Source organism: Sinocyclocheilus grahami, unplaced genomic scaffold (genome assembly GCF_001515645.1).
Source record: "Sinocyclocheilus grahami isolate Dianchi unplaced genomic scaffold, SAMN03320097.WGS_v1.1 scaffold222.1, whole genome shotgun sequence".
In the NCBI taxonomy this organism is placed as follows: Eukaryota; Metazoa; Chordata; class Actinopteri; order Cypriniformes; family Cyprinidae; genus Sinocyclocheilus; species Sinocyclocheilus grahami.
The window spans coordinates 3049550-3067191 of record NW_015505401.1 but is presented as its reverse complement, the minus strand read 5'-3'; the positions used below and the strand labels follow the sequence as shown (position 1 = coordinate 3067191).

The 17642-nt window shown below is 36.7% G+C and overlaps 2 protein-coding genes across 2 annotated transcripts in view; both read right to left on the bottom strand.

Annotated features, from left to right (window-relative positions):
• The window catches only part of pip5k1ab (phosphatidylinositol-4-phosphate 5-kinase, type I, alpha, b), a 34780-nt gene extending 31328 nt beyond the window's left edge, over positions 1–3452 (bottom strand). Inside the window, exon 1 of the mRNA XM_016287481.1 lies at positions 3235–3452. Within this exon, the coding sequence (XP_016142967.1) occupies positions 3235–3280 (46 nt within the window). The 5' untranslated portion in view covers positions 3281–3452. The remainder of the gene's footprint in view (positions 1–3234) is intronic.
• Positions 3453–4523: 1071 nt separating this feature from the next.
• ecm1b (extracellular matrix protein 1b) lies at positions 4524–10121 on the bottom strand. The gene is made up of 9 exons (XM_016287480.1): positions 9789–10121; positions 9468–9512; positions 8641–8676; positions 8431–8487; positions 8272–8337; positions 7735–7991; positions 6078–6286; positions 5033–5294; positions 4524–4760 (listed from the first exon to the last, which is right to left on the bottom strand). Exons 1-9 carry the CDS (start codon positions 9856–9858, stop codon positions 4539–4541), a joined length of 1224 nt encoding a protein of 407 aa, XP_016142966.1. The 5' UTR covers positions 9859–10121; the 3' UTR covers positions 4524–4538.
• Between the last annotated feature and the right edge of the window lie 7521 nt (positions 10122–17642).

Sequence of the window (17642 nt, the reverse complement as noted above, 5' to 3'; positions counted from 1 at the left end):
CGAATTGCCACTATTTGAAAGTGAAAGTAAAATGCGCACGCCGCTTTTGCAAGCTATTTAAAAGCGAAGGAAAGTGAGGAAACGCCCCGCCCCCACGGTGATACTAGTATTATCGGTGTTGTCACACTTCGATTAACCGGTGGGAAAATTTCCTCACCGTCACAACCCTAACGGACGAAAGGACAGATGAATAGTTTCTCAGAGGGAAATTTAGGTTGTCTCATTGTAATGACACATGAATTACACCAAAACCAAACAATTAAAACACACACTGTTAAAATGGCATATCACAAAATGAAAATATAATTATTAGGGCTGGGTAAAAAATATCGATATCTCGATATTAATCGATTCTCATTTTTACAGAACGATATCGATTCTTAGGATTTAAGAATCGATTAGTCTAGCCTGTTTTCAGTTAATGGACGGAACATTGAAGGGCACTTCCCATCCAATATATCACAATAAGCATTGTGCTTTGGTACTTTTAATATGAAACAAAGTCTCAGATTCCAAATTCTGTCCATTGTATTGCAGTATTCAAACAATAAATGCCGTTTTGGCGCTGTTTAATGTGGAGTGACAGATCGCTGTAGCGCCTCAGTTCAACAGACGCGGCAGAGCGAGGCGCACGTGAACTGATCATCTCCTCCACATTAATACCAGTTTCAGCACAAAATAAACATGACTAAACATCTGAAGGTAAGTTAAAAGAAAGAGTAGAACTTTACAATCCCTATCCTGTCTCATGTAATCACTCAATCTGTGTTTCAGCCACGCAAGTACGTCAATATAATGTCTTGTAAACAATGTCATGTAACGTCACATTTACCTCAGTAAAACATTTGTGACCATAAACTCATTAGTCAGCTAGAAAAATAAACTGTAGAGAGGGGCATTTTGCTAAATATATGCACCATATAACATATTGATTATAATTTTTTTTTTTTTAAAGATTTACTGTTCTTCAATGTTTAATTTGTGTTTGAATAAATCCATCAAGTTTTTATGCCAGCCACCATTATGTATATATTTCAAAAAACGAATTGAAGTAGAAATATTATGTAATTGTAACTTCATTATTTTAAAAACTTCATTAAGTGTAATTTAACAAATCAGTCAAATTTAACCTTCAATGCTATAGTAATGTGTACCAACTGACTCTCATGTAGCCTATATTTTACAGCATTAGTTGAGAGATTTTTTTCCTTGAGAAAATTTGGCATGTACTGTACCTGATATGCATCCAAAATAATCGATATTGAATCGAATCGGTAATCGAATTGAAAGCTTGTGAATGAGAATCGAATCGAGAAATTTGTCAAAACCCAGCCCTAATAATTATAAATTTATAATTTCCTTCATCAAAACACATTGTTTTAACAATTTCTGGCTTTGTTTTGCATTACATCCTTAACCCACGAAGCAAGTGAAATGACTACTATTAGAGGACACATGGCTCATCTTTTGAGCTAGTCTATATTTAGGCCAAGCTTAAGAGATTCACTTTCTCTCAAGAGTGGTAGGGAACAAATCTTGTACCTCATGCACATGGAAACAACACACACATTTGAGGTCATGAATTGTGGCAAGATGTGCTGCCTGTGAGATGGGATTTGAGGTTTAGATGTTCACCAGTCTGTCCCATTTCATCTGGGCGAGCGAGCTGGTTTTTGTTCCATTTTCACATTTATATTTAGAGCAAAAGAACAGCCTGGGCCATCATCAAGACAGTGTGCGTGTCTCTGAGAGCACTAAAAATACTTCCAATAGATTGCTAACTATGTCCTAATGTGGGTTACCCACACAAAATACCATGATATTCTGAGCTAACAGACGAAACCACCCAAATAAATGACCACCTGATTGACTTCAGCAGCTCATACTTGTGAAGTCAATCTCCCCTTCATTTCCCAAGGGATGTTATTTTTACTCAGTGGTCAATGAAGACAGACAGAGAGTCAAGAGAATATACCCACTCGGAGGACAAGCACTGTTAATACCATTTACATCTAAATAACCAATTAGCTAATGCACAAACAGAAACCGTTTCAAGTGTCAAAGGGATGAATACATCATGACCTTGTCATGAGTTTTGTTACAAACAGTTATTAGATAAAAAAATAATAAAACTAGATTAGCATTCTCAAACACAACAAGTGTAATAATTATTAAGATTACATGTTTGTCATGGTTTAATCAGCACCATGTGACTAAATAACTTTAAAACTCCAAAAGCAGTTTACATAAATTCCTGCAAGCTTTCATGGAGCACAAAAAGTCAAACCAAACATTTTCTCACACAACTGAGGGAACTCCTTAGCTCTTGGTCAAACTCCTGATAAAACGCTGCCTAATGTCACTGTTACATAAACCCTATTCATACACATTTAATTTGGCTTATTACGTAGCACAAATTATTGTTTCATTAAACGAGAAAACTCATTTTAAATTTTTTATTGTACCTTATTCAAACTTAAACCTGAGTATTTAACTTAATTAGCATTGAGCTAGTTTTAAATATCGTTCTGTCGCTGTCTTATTAGAGAAAAGTGTTCATATTCCATATATTTACAATAATGAAAAACTTAATGTTACCTAATTTACTTCTTAAAAACTGAAGATCTCTGAGCAGTTTGGATACATTTGACCAAACACTAGCCTCTCTTATTTAAAAACAAATCTATAATTTAAAAAAAAAATCGAAATAAATAAGAAATTAGCGTGTTGTGCGGTTGTTGGAACTCGACAACATAGCGAGAAATGTACAGAGAATGGCTCATTCAAATGAGCAGCAAGTCCAAAACAAACTAATTTAATAGAAAACAACCAAAATTATTTTTAACTGAATTGTATTGTTAATGCAGGGTATTTGTTTTAATAGTAGCTCTGTTATTTGTTTGATATGGCTGGGCTAGTTAGCTTATAGCATGTTAGCCACAGATCATCGATCTGGATTATTTCAGGAAAAACCTTCACATCATAGATCAAATAATTCAATACATTACACAAACACATATCTAATCAATTACATATATGTTATATTTACAAACTAACATCTATAATAGATGAAATGTCTTTTGTTGTTGTAGAACAAAAGGCTTGATTGAAGCCAGTAAACACACGGAATCAATCCAGCGCTAGAAAACCAGTGGATCCATGGCAACAGATCAACATTAAAACACACACGACTCCATATCACTGTAGAAACATAATGGTTTAACGTTCATTTACCTGGAGGGGCGGATAAGCCCGTGTCGGGTGGACCGGCGGACGCCATTTTGATTCGGGTTTACTGTCTGGACCCGATCCCTGACCGGAACCAGAGACAGACTAGTGTCCGGTTCCGCTCGGTCTGGCTCTCTGGCACGCTTTACTGTCACTGAACTAACTGACACTATAACCTATATAATACAAAAAGCCTTTCTAACAACGATCTACACAATCTGTATCGATATTTTATACGAACATCTAATTTATCCAAATGACAATTTATAATCCAAATGATATAATATCCGCGCTTTATATGTGTATAGATACTGACGACAGTCTTGCCTAGTGAACGTCCCATTAGTTTGAGAAACAAACTCGCCAAGCCTTTATGTACAGTGCTAAAAATAACAAAACTGTTCACAGAACAGATAACATCTTGGACAGGTTGAGCATGCATGACATTTGAAGTCCTTGGACACTGGGAACAAAATAATTGTTTAAATTTGAAATAATAAATCTAAAAAAATACATGTTATAATGCATGTCATTTAAAAGTAAAAGAGACAACTCCCTGCTGAAAAAAAACACCCTATGATTGTTGGCTGGTCTTAGCTGGTTTAAGCTAGTCAAGCTGGTCTCTCAAAGCTGTTTATGTCAGGCTGTTTATGCCTGAAATGTAAGAAAACCACCCCTTCTTTATTACAGTCTATTATAGTATTATATTGTTGTCTGAATGTGTGTTCACTACAAATATATATATATATATATGTATATATTTATATGTATGTGTGTGTGTGTCTCATGCACATACATATTACATTAAAACAGAACACATTTAAAGTAGTTTTACTGTATTTTTGATCAAATAAATGCTTTGGCAAAAAAACAAAACATTCTTACTTGTGAGTTTATTTGTTAAACATGCAATTTTAAATGAAGAGGGTCTCACATGCTCTGGATAGCCGTATGTGTAAGGCATAATATGTCGAGGGTTAGAGGAGCAGCAGAAGGGCCGAGCTCTCCATCAGTGGATCTATATTCTGGATCTGGAGCAGAGGCTGCAAAACAGGAGTACTGCTTTTCTCCCTTCTTCTTTCCACAACACTCAAACTGCCGTCCTTTGGCTTTCTTCTCATCTTTACAAAACTTATCAACCATCTTCTTCCACTGAAACAGATCAAAAGAGATACTCATGAATATTACTACTTGTGAGCGGGGGGGTAGTTTTACTGTATTTTTGATCAAATAAATGCTTTGGCAAAAAAACAAAACATTCTTACTTGTGAGTTTATTTGTTAAACATGCAATTTTAAATGAAGAGGGTCTCACATGCTCTGGATAGCCGTATGTGTAAGGCATAATATGTCGAGGGTTAGAGGAGCAGCAGAAGGGCCGAGCTCTCCATCAGTGGATCTATATTCTGGATCTGGAGCAGAGGCTGCAAAACAGGAGTACTGCTTTTCTCCCTTCTTCTTTCCACAACACTCAAACTGCCATCCTTTGGCTTTCTTCTCATCTTTACAAAACTTATCAACCATCTTCTTCCACTGAAACAGATCAAAAGAGATACTCATGAATATTACTACTTGTGAGCGGGGGGGAAAAAAATCAACAGTTTAATAAGAAAAGGTGATGCCAGTTTTTTTCTTTTCAGCTTAAATGAATGGTTGTATTTACTACTTAGTTCTGATGTGTTTGTTGTTGATTACGCAAACTTATTTTATTTACCAGCTATTGAAAGAGTTCATCTGAAAGTGTTTTCATGAGTTCAGAAATTGTGAATTGAAGTGTGAATCATTTGTGATTTGTTTCTCTTCACCTTCTTTTCAGCACAGCGTTGTTCGCTCTTTTTCTCCTTACAGCACTGGCTGTATTCTTTCTCGAGGACATTGATGGCCTTCGATTGACGGACCAGCCAGCCGTTCCTAATGCCAGGAAGACACTTGTGCATGTTTCGTGGTCGGATCTTGTGATGAGTGCAGATATGTCCTATGTTGGAGGAATCGGGACGGCCAGGTGGAAAGCTGATGTATGGAACTTCCGACTGCCTCGTAAGTGCATTTGGAGAAGCCACCAATGAGCTGGATGATTAAAGAGAAGAGAGAGAGCAATGTTTAAGTATTTATACATTGTCTATTCATTTTTCTTTTCCTCGGTCCCATTTGCAACCCTAAATGTGCTTATTTTCATGGTGGGATGAACGAGTATTTGTTACATCACCACCTACAACTAGAATATGAACCAGTGTTGAGGATGACACATTTCTTCTTTTTATGGGTTGAGAAGATGACGCATACTTTTTTCTCTCCAGCTAAATTTTTGTCTACATTGAAAAAGAACCTACTTACTTCTCTTTGTACAAATATTATAGTTTTGCTCATTTATTTAGGGAATAAGGTGTCAAAAAATCAGTTGGTACAATGGCCCAGTTATGACGGGTACTGTTTTTGACAGACCTATTGAAATCAAAAAAAAAATACATTGTCTATTCATTTTTCTTTTCCTCGGTCCCATTTGCAACCCTAAATGTGCTTATTTTCATGGTGGGATGAACGAGTATTTGTTACATCACCACCTACAACTAGAATATGAACCAGTGTTGAGGATGACACATTTCTTCTTTTTATGGGTTGAGAAGATGACGCATACTTTTTTCCTCTCCAGCTAAATTTTTGTCTACATTGAAAAAGAACCTACTTACTTCTCTTTGTACAAATATTATAGTTTTGCTCATTTATTTAGGGAATAAGGTGTCAAAAAATCAGTTGGTACAATGGCCCAGTTATGACGGGTACTGTTTTTGACAGACCTATTGAAATCAAAAAAATTTTTTAAACATAATATTTACTCCAGTAGAAACCTACCCGTTGCAATCGCTGGAGTTATATTTGAAGCCTGGAATCTTTTGTGGAGTGTTGCCATTTGAGACCTCGGAGGAGACGTGATATGAAGAATCTGAAGCCTCTTTATCAAAACAGCTCCATCTGGCCTTCCCGCTCTTCTTGCAGCAGAAGTAGTGACTGGTCTTAATAGAGAATTCCAGAGTACAGTAGGCAGACAGACTCTTCGTCCACTGAATGATTGGAAAGACAAATCAGAAATAAATATACAAAAGGAAAAGCAATGAGGTGCATCTACAATGAAAAAGAGAGACCGCAGCAGTCATGAGAGAATTATACACACACAAACGGTCAAAGCTGTTTACTTTGACAACGGTCCATTTCAGACTGCCAATGTTTTGGATGCTTTGGCACCAAAAAGACTAAATATTGAAATGAAAACAAAGAGATTTTGTCTAAAGACCTTGATTGTACATGAGAGTGCAGATCTTTCCCTGGTGCACAACAATGTGCATATAAAGACAAAGTAAACAATAGAACTGAGCAACATCAAAAAAATTAATAAAGTCAATGTAAATGCAGTAAATTACAAAGGCAAAGCAGGGGAAAATAAGTATTTAACGGTCTTTAAAATATGATTTAAAAAGAAAATGTACTTTCTGGTGAAATGTTAGTCCTCCTAGATCTGTGGTCTCTGCTTTAGTAATGTAAGGAATCTGAAAGCAGTTAAGAACTGGATTATTTAAACCAGATGTGAGTGTAAACAAACACTGTGACTCTGTAGCGCTAAAACTGTTTGAGAAAGGCTACGCAGCATCAAATAAAGGTAGAGGTTTGGTGCTGGATTGACAAATAACAGGTCTGTTTGGGAAACCTGTTTGGAAACAGGCAATAGAGTGCTTCAGGGATGACATGTTAGCACTAGAAACAAGTTAGCATTTTAGAGCTTCTGGTTCCATCATCCTGAAGTCAATGGGTTAAAAAACACAAGTTTTAGGTTATGGCAAGCTGAACAAATTTTCATGCTTTATTCTATAACCTAAAATGCATCAGTAATACCCCCTTTTTGAAAGTTTACTTATATTAAAATAGGTGGTTGCTAACAAATGGCCAAATGGGACTACAGAGGCTGTTGTGGACATTAAAAATCATTATACAAAATGTTAAACCCATCTACTCACTAGTCTGCTTTTATAACCTCATTATGTTTATAAATCGCACTCTTGCAAACTATTCTAACTCTATATTTTTTAAATAAATACTGAAAGAGAGAAGCCTAAAGTCATGCGACAGCCTACATTTAGCTTTCTACATCTGGTGAAAATTAATAAAAGGTGTGTTCATTTGTGAAGATCATCATGAGGAACAAAACAGAACTTATTTACCGCAATAATCCAAAAGCCAATGAAAAAAAAAATCCAATTGGGTTTTTGTTGAGAGAACAAGGGTGATGTTAATTTCCAGGTTGGACTACAAAAATATGTCATCACTCCAATTCATTTGTTGCTGCTTTCATTTAGTCTGGTGGCATGCAATTCATACACTAAAACTTTAAAGTAGTAGTTCTCAATTTATATCACAACAGAAGTACATATATGAGCTTGGACAGAAGGTCCTGTAAATATAGTCTTGTGAAAGCTACACGTATTATTAGAAGGTGTAATAATGTCAAGACTTTCACCGCTTGTTCAGCACAACAGATTTGCTCTTCTGGTGTTCCATCAATGCCACAGCAGACACTGTACCAGGACTGGAGTTGATTGATAGCATCAGCCTGACGATGCTCACGGCCAAAGCCATTCTGAGGAAACATGTTCTTAGGGTACCGGAGCGGAGCTTTACTGAACTGACAGATATCTTGCAGGTTGCCTGGAAAGGCTGGGGGGAAATCAACCTCTGGAACCATCATCCTGGGTCCCATGGAGCGAGGGTCAAACACTGGGCGACATGATGAGGCAGATGAGAGATTTTTAAAATGTAAACACCAATTATACCAGAAAGTTTGACCGGTTAAAAATCTGTAAAATGCTGCAATTAATTCAACCAGTGCTATATTAATTGAGTCCAGGGCTTCTTAAACACTATAGAAGAGCTTTTTATATAAACGTATAAAATGTTCATCTAAAGACAACTTTAAGTTCTTGCTCAGAAGTCGAGACACACTGGCAAACTGAATCTCAGCTCCCAAACCAAAACACATTATAGCATGCAACTGTACCTATTGGGCCATTCTCAGGGTGAACCTCTGTGACTTTTCTCCGGGTCATGTCTGAAGAGCCTGCAGCTAAATGCACACAAAGAAACCAAGGAAAGGATGTAAAACACCATCCAACAAATTCATTGACTTTTCATTGAGAAACAGCAAGCGATCACTCACCCAACACTTTGGAAAGGTCAGGGATGATTGGTCTCTGCATCATCAAAAAGTCCAGCTCTGAAATAAGACAAAGAAAGTATAAACTCTTGCTTTACAGATTAAAATAAGTTTTGCCTCTTAAGTCAACATTCATTTTAACGAAATCAAAACACATATCCATTACAAATATAAACCAACTGATCAATCAGCAGTCACTGATCATGGCCTTACCCTCAGGGGTAAATGGCAACTCTCGCTGAAGGCCATCTGCGAACGAAAGAAAACAACAATCAGGTCAGGCTCCTGACAAGCACGGCTTTGCATTAGTCATCAGTGATAACATTACGTGCAAAACTAGTTGGCAAAAAAGGTCCACTGTCTACTACTGACAGTAGTATAGTGATGTATGAAGCACAGCTAACACTTCTAGAAGTCATCATCCACTCATTTGACCAAATTAAACATTTAGCGAAATCTGTGTGGGGAATTTTTACGCGAAATTTCAGATCACATGCCTGCGACAACACGAAGAACAACATCAATGAGCCACACCAGCGTGTTGCGTTGGTGACATGCAAAAGTTATGCTTTTTTTGAACAACAATGTAATTGTCCATTTTTTTATCTGAATGGTACGTTGCTGTATAATAACTGCCTTTAATTAATTACGTATAGTAACTGCCCACTTACTATATTGTCTTTAACTGTGAAACTCACAATCATGCTGAACTAAATATTAGTGGATCCCTACTGAAAAACAAACAAACAATAGAAACCATCACAGAAATTCTACTAGTTTCCACTACAAATACCATTACAAACAATCAACTATTAACAATTAAAAAATTGTTTCCCGTGTTGTGTTTTGAAACATATTCCATTAGGATTTAGTGGTTTTAACAAGCCTCCAATAAAAGGCAACAAATTACCAGTAGAGACCCACAGAGACATTACAGTTCCCATTAAAACCAATACAATTCCTGTGATGGTTTCTATAGTTCTTTCAGCAGGGATGAATTATTATTAAGGTATAAAGTTGAAAATATGATTCAAGCAGACCTTCATCAGCCAGCGTGTCAGTAATGTCCCTTTGGACAGGAGAGTCTGGAAAAGTAGGACACATTGGCATTAATCATTAGAGGGAAGAAAAAAAACTTGGATAACATCCAGAACATCTGCAGGCATGTTTTATGTAACTCTGGTATCCATGGAAAATTAATCCATTCACAAACACTGCCTTTCGAAACATGACATAAATAAACAACAAATCATTTCTACGCTGTCGTAAAAGCAAAAGTAGCCTACTCTATGTCTGAGCTATGTTCTGTGCAAACGACATGAAAACATTAACGTGACGCAGACCTGAAAAGTTGCATTTACCTTCCGATGCATCGCACAGAAGAGCGAGTAAAAGCGTCAAATAAAGTCCCACGCCGCGTGAGGAGCTCATGGTCGGTGATGTGTCCTCAGATAAACACTTCTCAGTGGACGTTAAAGTGTATCAGACGCGGAGCCGCTGACCGTGTGTCACCGTTCCGCTCTTCAGCTTTTAAAGGCAACCCCTCCAGGACGCGTTAAGTTCAGAAGGAGATCATTTGGTGGTGGTGGAGGAGGAGGGCCATCTTCAGCTTCCGCAAACTTGCTGACACACTTTAACTCCTTCACAGAAGTTCGCTTCTTTTTCTTTTTTTCTTTTTGCCTACCAGTAGCAACCTAACCCCCGAAAATAATGTCATGGGTGAGGACGGAAAGGAGGGCAGTGTTTACGGTCAAAAAATACTTCCTTTCCCAATTTTGATCTACACCAGTTGCTTATCTAGAAAGATTTGTCAATCGCGAAAGACGCTTGTGATTTTTGTGACCTGCTTGGTCGTGAATTGAGCTAGCATATTCCTATAGGAAAGTTTTCCAAAACGCTTGTCAATGGATAACTAACAATATCTGATTTTACCCGCACTATATTTTTGTTCATGCATGTGCAGTTGCCTTTAATTAGCCTACATTTAATTATTTCTTATTTCATTAATTAAATTTAGTAAGGTACTGCGTTAGTTGTCACTTTCATTCCAGTAAATATCAGGGAAAGGAATTCATAGGCAAGAGTCTTTTCTAAAAACAACAACAAAACTCTATTATTTCCACCAGAAAAAAGTAGTTTATTAAACACACATTTATGACCCGTGACAACATGCCCCATTAGTGAGACATTTTGTTTCCACTAAACTATTAGTATTTTCAACTAAATTTTGCAGTGGAACAATTCTGAAACACGAGAACAATTTAATAAAACAGTAGACATTAGTAAGTGAAACAAGTTTACAGTTCTATCATCTACAATGTAGGCTATGCGGCACCCTAAGCTGACAATTATGCAAAATGTCAAACTTTATGAAAAAATTATGAAACTGTTTCATATCTTTTCATTAAAATCTACCTTCGTTATATATGCTACTTAATTTGATTTTTTTTTATGTAATAGCTGTAACACAACTATTATTTAAAATACTAGAACTGGAAAGTTGAAATTTAGGGTTAATTATTATTATTTTTTTAAAGGTGTTGAAGCTGACATTCAAAACTAGAGAAAACATCTTAGTAACTGGACCTTTGACTCATAACCTAGTTACTGGATGCCCTTGTGAATGTGACAAATAGCCCTAATCTTCCTTTTGGTCATCAGTCACCCCACACTAGTTATTGTATCAGCGTCAGTCGGTGAAAAAAAAACACATTTAGAGACAACCCGTTTCGCATAAGACACCAGCAGGGTTGGGTTGTCATGTCTTGAATGCATTCAGGGTGATGTGATGATGTGATGGTTCCTGGAATCCCTGTCTAACAAGTCTAAACATTGTGTAATATTTTGCTTTAAACCAATGTCAAGTAGAAATTCAAAATTACCATTTGTTCTTCTGCCAAAGATTTTGCCTAACACTGCACTTCTAAGCCTTACAGTGGACTCAATGTGGATATGTATATATAGATATGTCTACGCTGTTTGACATCATCTGATATTCATGTTCACATTATTCAAATGTTCATGTTTAATGGCAACATCCAATATACTAGCATGTATGGACATTGATCTTTTTAAGTGGGAGAACTTGCACAATTGGTGGCTGACTAAATACTTTTTTGCCCCACTGTATGTGTGTTGATTGCACTTGGAGTTGTGTTTAAACTATATTTATATATTCATGTGGATATTTAATCACACACTCTCTTACACTGTCACAAACAATCTTTTCAGTCTGTCTCACTCACAACATCCTCTCACATACATGTCTTTATAGCAAACGTCCACCACAAGCATGCCCTGTGCAAAGTCTTATTATTCTGCCTTTGTTTTTAATATATTCACAGCATATGTTACAGTCCATGTTTTATTACTAAGGATTTTTTTCCATTCAACAGATGCCTTTTTAAGATAAACCCCGAGAAGGGATCGAAAGTGGAGAAGACCACATCGAGAAAGCAATCGGCAGTCAGTCCAAAGGTTCTTTCACTGATTAACAAGATTGTGGACCCTGAATGGATGGAGTAAATACTTTGAGTGTCAGATCTTCCTACATTGCCTAGCAGAAATTATTGGCAGTGTCACAGACTTAAAATACTCGCTGATAATTTGCTTTCATGGTTTAATTATTTGTTTTTTTTCATGCCTCATCTGTTGTCAGGATGAGTTAATCTGTTCACAGGTGGTTCAGTTTTAAGGACAATTTAATTATTAATTGTTATTTGTTTATAAAACTGCTATAAAATTGTTGCCGTTTTGAACAATTCCTTTTGTTGTGTATTGTTGCAGTTATGATAATTGTTTATATTTTTATGCTGTTGCAGTTATGAACAAACTGAATTGGTATGTTGTTGCAGTTGTGATCGAATTTTAACTTTTGGACTAATTTTTAAATTGAAATATTGTTGCAGTTATGATCATTTTTACAAATATTTGTATACTATTGCAGTTATGAACAAATTATTGGAATATTGTTGCAGTTGTGATCAAAGTTCCCTTTCAGTCGGTCACTCTCGATGTCACGGCGGAGGACCGACGAATTGGGATCTCGCTTAGAGGGACCAATCTACTTCGAGTGTAAACTAAACGAGCCAATGCACATTGGCATGTGATTACTGATCACAGCGTGAGTATAAGTAGGCAGCAGGTGCAGCCATATTCAGCTTTTCTCTTCGGAGCCGAGCGATCACATCGTTCTGCTCCTGACTACTCTACTGAGAGAAAAGACAGAACGAATTCAACGCGCTCTGGTTCTCCGCTGACCAAAGCAGACTGAAGCCATCAGGTACATCCTGCCGGCGTGCAGCTGCTGCCGTCGCCGAGGGCGGCCCCCCTGCCACCGCTAAAACAAGAGCAGCACTCCTGCGGCCTCCAGCAAAGCTGTGCCGTGGAGCCGGTCGCAAGGCAGCCGCCCCGCCTGTCCAGGCCCCCACCAAACCTGGTGGCAAGCGAGCGAGCAAGAGGCCCAGAGACGGGCGACCCAGAGGTATTACGGTAATTTTCTGGCACCCCAGCTGCCGGAATTTTACCGTTTTTTTACGGGATTTTTTTTTACAGCGTACTATTACGGTATTAGTCTACTCAAACAAACACATGCCATTTACACTTAGCATTGCTTATTCATATGAACTCGTTTACTTGCACATTCAGGGTAAAACAATGACAGAGCAATGATGCTTTTTGCAAATATTACCATTTGTTATCTATTATTTTTGTTTCAATCTTGATATTCTATTTCAAAATACTCTTTGAAGAGATTTGCCAACATTATAAACAGAATGATTAGAGCTAAAAATCCTTTATCAAGACAAGGTCATCCAAACCTTTAAAAAACCAAATCTAACCCTAAACCCAGTGTCATATTTGATATGCAAATTTCCAAAGCCTCTACATGATTAAAACTTTTAAACCTTGTGCACAATTTACTACATGCCTTCTGTTGTCTCAGTTGATACTTTTCTAGCAAGTAAAAGACATCTTAAGGTCATAGGACATATGCTTTTTACTGTGAAATCTTTAATGATCTTTTAAAGTAAATGTAAAACTTTTGTTAAAAAATAATCAAATGAACACCTACTGGACTGAAGCAAGGTTTACTTGATTATTTATGTTTTTATTATTATCTTTACAAAAATCATGTTAAAGTGTGTATCAAATATGCTGGCATACACAGGCTTTTGTGGAACATGCATTATATGTTTTCCCCCACAATAAAGACTACAGAGCTTTGATCATAGAACTAAGCATTTAAATGGTATCCTACTTTTGTCTTATAAGATATATTGGTTACACTTTACTTGAAGGGGTGTGCATAAGACTGACATGACACCTTCATAATCATGACATGACACCTACATAATCATGACATGACACATGTCATGAATATGAAGGTTTTTAATGCATGTTTATGACAACTGTCATTAAGTGTCATTCACTCGGTTATGTAATTTCTAATGCAAAGATGACATTGTTTGAGATGTCTTTGTTATGGGCTATGGTTAGGGGTAAGGGTAGGGGTAGGGTTAGGTCAAATAATGTCATATTTGCATTAAAAATGACATAACTGAGCGAATGACACTTAATGTGTCATGTCATGATTATGAAGGTGTCATATCAGTCTTATGCACACCCCTTCAAGTAAAGTGTTACCGACATATTTTTGAGAGCTATCGATTGACAACTGACAACTCATTTTAAGTAGTAGTTTAGTATGAAGATCTCATTGATTTACAATACAATCTATAAGAATATCACCTTTTTGGTCCTATAAACATCAGCAACTGCATTGAGGTGTTTTTTTTCCCTCCTCGAGTGTGAGCTTCATATTCTCATCAAGCTATGAGCCATAAAAGTCTGGTGTATGTCAAATATTATTCTCAACAAAAACCATGTATGCAACTGTGTATTTTTTTTCTTGTAGATTTTTTCCCCTAAAGAATTAATGTACTGTTCCATTATAAAAAGAGATACATCCGTTTTGACAGGGTTAAAGATTGTCAAATTAATACTATATTGAGTCAGTCAATGGTCATTGAATTGTTTGTATCATATCCATATTCTTGATTTTTTTTCCTTCACTGAATACTCTGTAACTCTCACTGCAGTAATTATTTGTTAATTATAAATTTTTCTTGAGTAATTCTTTTTAAATATGTATGTTAGGCTACTAAAAGCATACTAAAAATACATTTACATATTTATGTACTTAAGAAAAATACCCTGCAACTGTACTTTTGGTATACTAAACTGGTATACTTCAAGTCTGCTAAATTGGAACAACTCATTCTGTGCTTGTCCTGAGCTCCAACTAAAGATATACTGCAGTATATTTGATTGTGCTAAAGCGGAACTACTTCAGGTACACTTTAAATATCTTGCATTTAAAGGCCGATAGTATTCAAAGATCACACAATCCTCATCAATAGTGACATTAAAACATATTTTAGGCTTAATATTAAGAAATGTGCATTGTGCACAAAAAGTACTCCAAATAAAGTTTAATTATAATTTTTATATCAGCAAGTTTCGAGCAATATGTCAGTACATATGTTAATAGATTTGAACTATACTTAGTATGAAATAAATGTATTTTAAATATATTATTTTTTTTTTACTATGGATGGTATTGGAAAAAAAACCTCTGAATTTGGTTTCGGTGTGATGGCTCACCGATTGTGGCTCCAGGTACAGCTGGCGGGGATATCTCAGATGTGGAAATGAGCAATAGAAACACTAAAATTTCAGAAACTACAGAGCTGGCACAGATTCAGTCTTTCATTAACTAATGCAACATTGCTGGTGCTAACGGCCTTGGATTGCCCGACAGTGCTGGTATTTCTTATGTTGGTGAATCAGACACTGCTTTGTTTCCCTTGGACACACAGTATCATCATAAACAAAGTCATGTGGCACAGGCTATATGCTGCACTGAGAGCCTGGAAACTAAATCCACTGTTTTCATCCACTCTGACATATCTTAGCAAAGTATGAATCAGTATGTCAGCAAAATGAGTCAGTGAAAAGAGAAGTAAAAAAAAAAAAACTCAAACTATATAGGGAAATGCACAGTATTATTATTGAACTAAAGTGTTAAAATTCATTTACAATTTAAATTCACAAATAAATTGTAAAAGCCTAAAGAAAATAGTTGAGGATTAGATTTACAAATATTAGAAAAATGATCATAATTACACAATTGATTCCATTCACAGTGCAATTCACCAGTGACTCAGGACTGAATACAATGGTTCTACAGCAAATTCATAATTTATTCTGACCTTAATTTGTCTGCAATGAAGTTATGAATTCAAGGATACACAAAAGGTTCTAGTCAAAACCAGGTGATGTTAACAGTTGATGAGGATCACTTGTGCCTAGACAAGCATCAGGATTGTGGAAGAAATGAAGTACTGTACCAAAACTCATATAATGCTAGTTATTATTTAGCTTTTAAACAATTATTTAAATATGTACTGAATGCTAGAAAAGCATGACTCCCCAGCAGTTTCTCTATTTTTTTTTATCAAGTTTTCTTCCTCATTCTAACATTTTAGGGAGCTTTCCCCTTAATACAAGGAAAACAGAAGGAAAGGACATCTGATGCCGTCATTTCAAGAATGCCTGATTGTTTTTTTCTCCCTGAACACAAACTATGTGGGCTACTTATTGACAAAGAGGAATGATGCTTTGATATTTAGCCTACACATATCAACATTTGCTATCTGTCATTTGCATTAATCTCAGTTATATTACGGGGCTGTTGAATGCTTGAATCTGATTCGTTGACGAACGTTTTAGGATGTGCAGTTATTTTGAGAGAAATGCACAGATAAAAAAGTTCCAGGCAGGTCTTGACTGCATTAATGTTCAATATCACTTTGCCAAACCATTTCTGTTATTTCTTTCAAAAGTCCTACAACAAAAGATCCAAAATCCACAATGACACTGACCAAGCAAATATATTTAACAACAGGATAAAAATGACAAAGTATTTGCATGTTTTGTCCCCAAAATTAGGCCTACATACTCGTACTCTCAATCTCTCTGCGGAATGTCGCTGTTCTTGAAGCAGTTAAACTTGCGGTTTCACTAAAGATGCTGCTGAGGGACACACAGATTCAAGTAATTCACACATGCTTAACCAGTCTCTCTCTCTCTCTCTCTCTCTCTCATATAATTGTCTCAAGCCTCTGTTACTAGCTCTAAAATGAGGTGTTGGAACTATCAAAGTCCCTTTAAGGCAAGTCATGTCACTCGGCGGCCATCTTTGAAACACCTCTCAGGCATGCAAGTGGAGCGCCTATCTCTTTGAATGGGGAAACATCAGATTCTCCAAAACTGTTCACTAAGCTTACGATTAAATTTCATATTTGAAATCACCAATGAAATCTGACAACAACTGTATCATAAATGTTGTTTATTTTGCTCAAATAGCGTTAAAAAAAGCTTATTTCTCAGGCTAGATCAGCCAGTGCGCATGCGCAGTCCTAAGCGCACGTCTCAGTGCGTTGACTGTTTCTATAGCAACCGGGACTTCTAAAGGCATCTGCAGTGGCGTGCTGACTTTACCGATTAGCGACTGGCTCTTTTGCTAGAAGGCGGGGTTTCCGTCGATAGAGCGGCCATATTGACCGTTGCATTTTTCCCCATTCAAAACTATACGAGTGACATGTCTTGGGTATTCTATAGTCTTTGGAATTATCAACTTGAGATAAGATGCTACAATCAATGGTGTACTATCTACAGAACCTGCCAAATGTCTTTAAAAACAACATCTGAATTAGGTGTGGTAACCAAAGTATAAGCGGAATAATTAACTTCGGGTGGTTGAATTATTGGAAAATTATGCACACCGAGGTGTAACCATCACTGCCTCGGCCCATCGTTAATTAGTTCTTACTTCTTCAATTAATCCAGAACGCGGCAGCAAGATACATTTTTAACGAGCTGAAAAGAATGCACGTCACACGTTTATCAGTTTGCACTGGCTGCCAATAGCAACTCGCATAAAATTCAAGGCATTAATGTTTGCCCACAAAACCACCACTGGCTCTGCACCCCTTTACCTAAATTTGTTACTTCAGAATTATGTGCCCTCTAGAGGCTTGCATTCTGCAAGTGAACGTTGCTTTATTGTGCCATCTCAAAGAGGCACAAAATCACTTTCACAGACTTTTAAATTAAATGTTCCCTCCTGGAGGAATGACCTGCCCAACTTA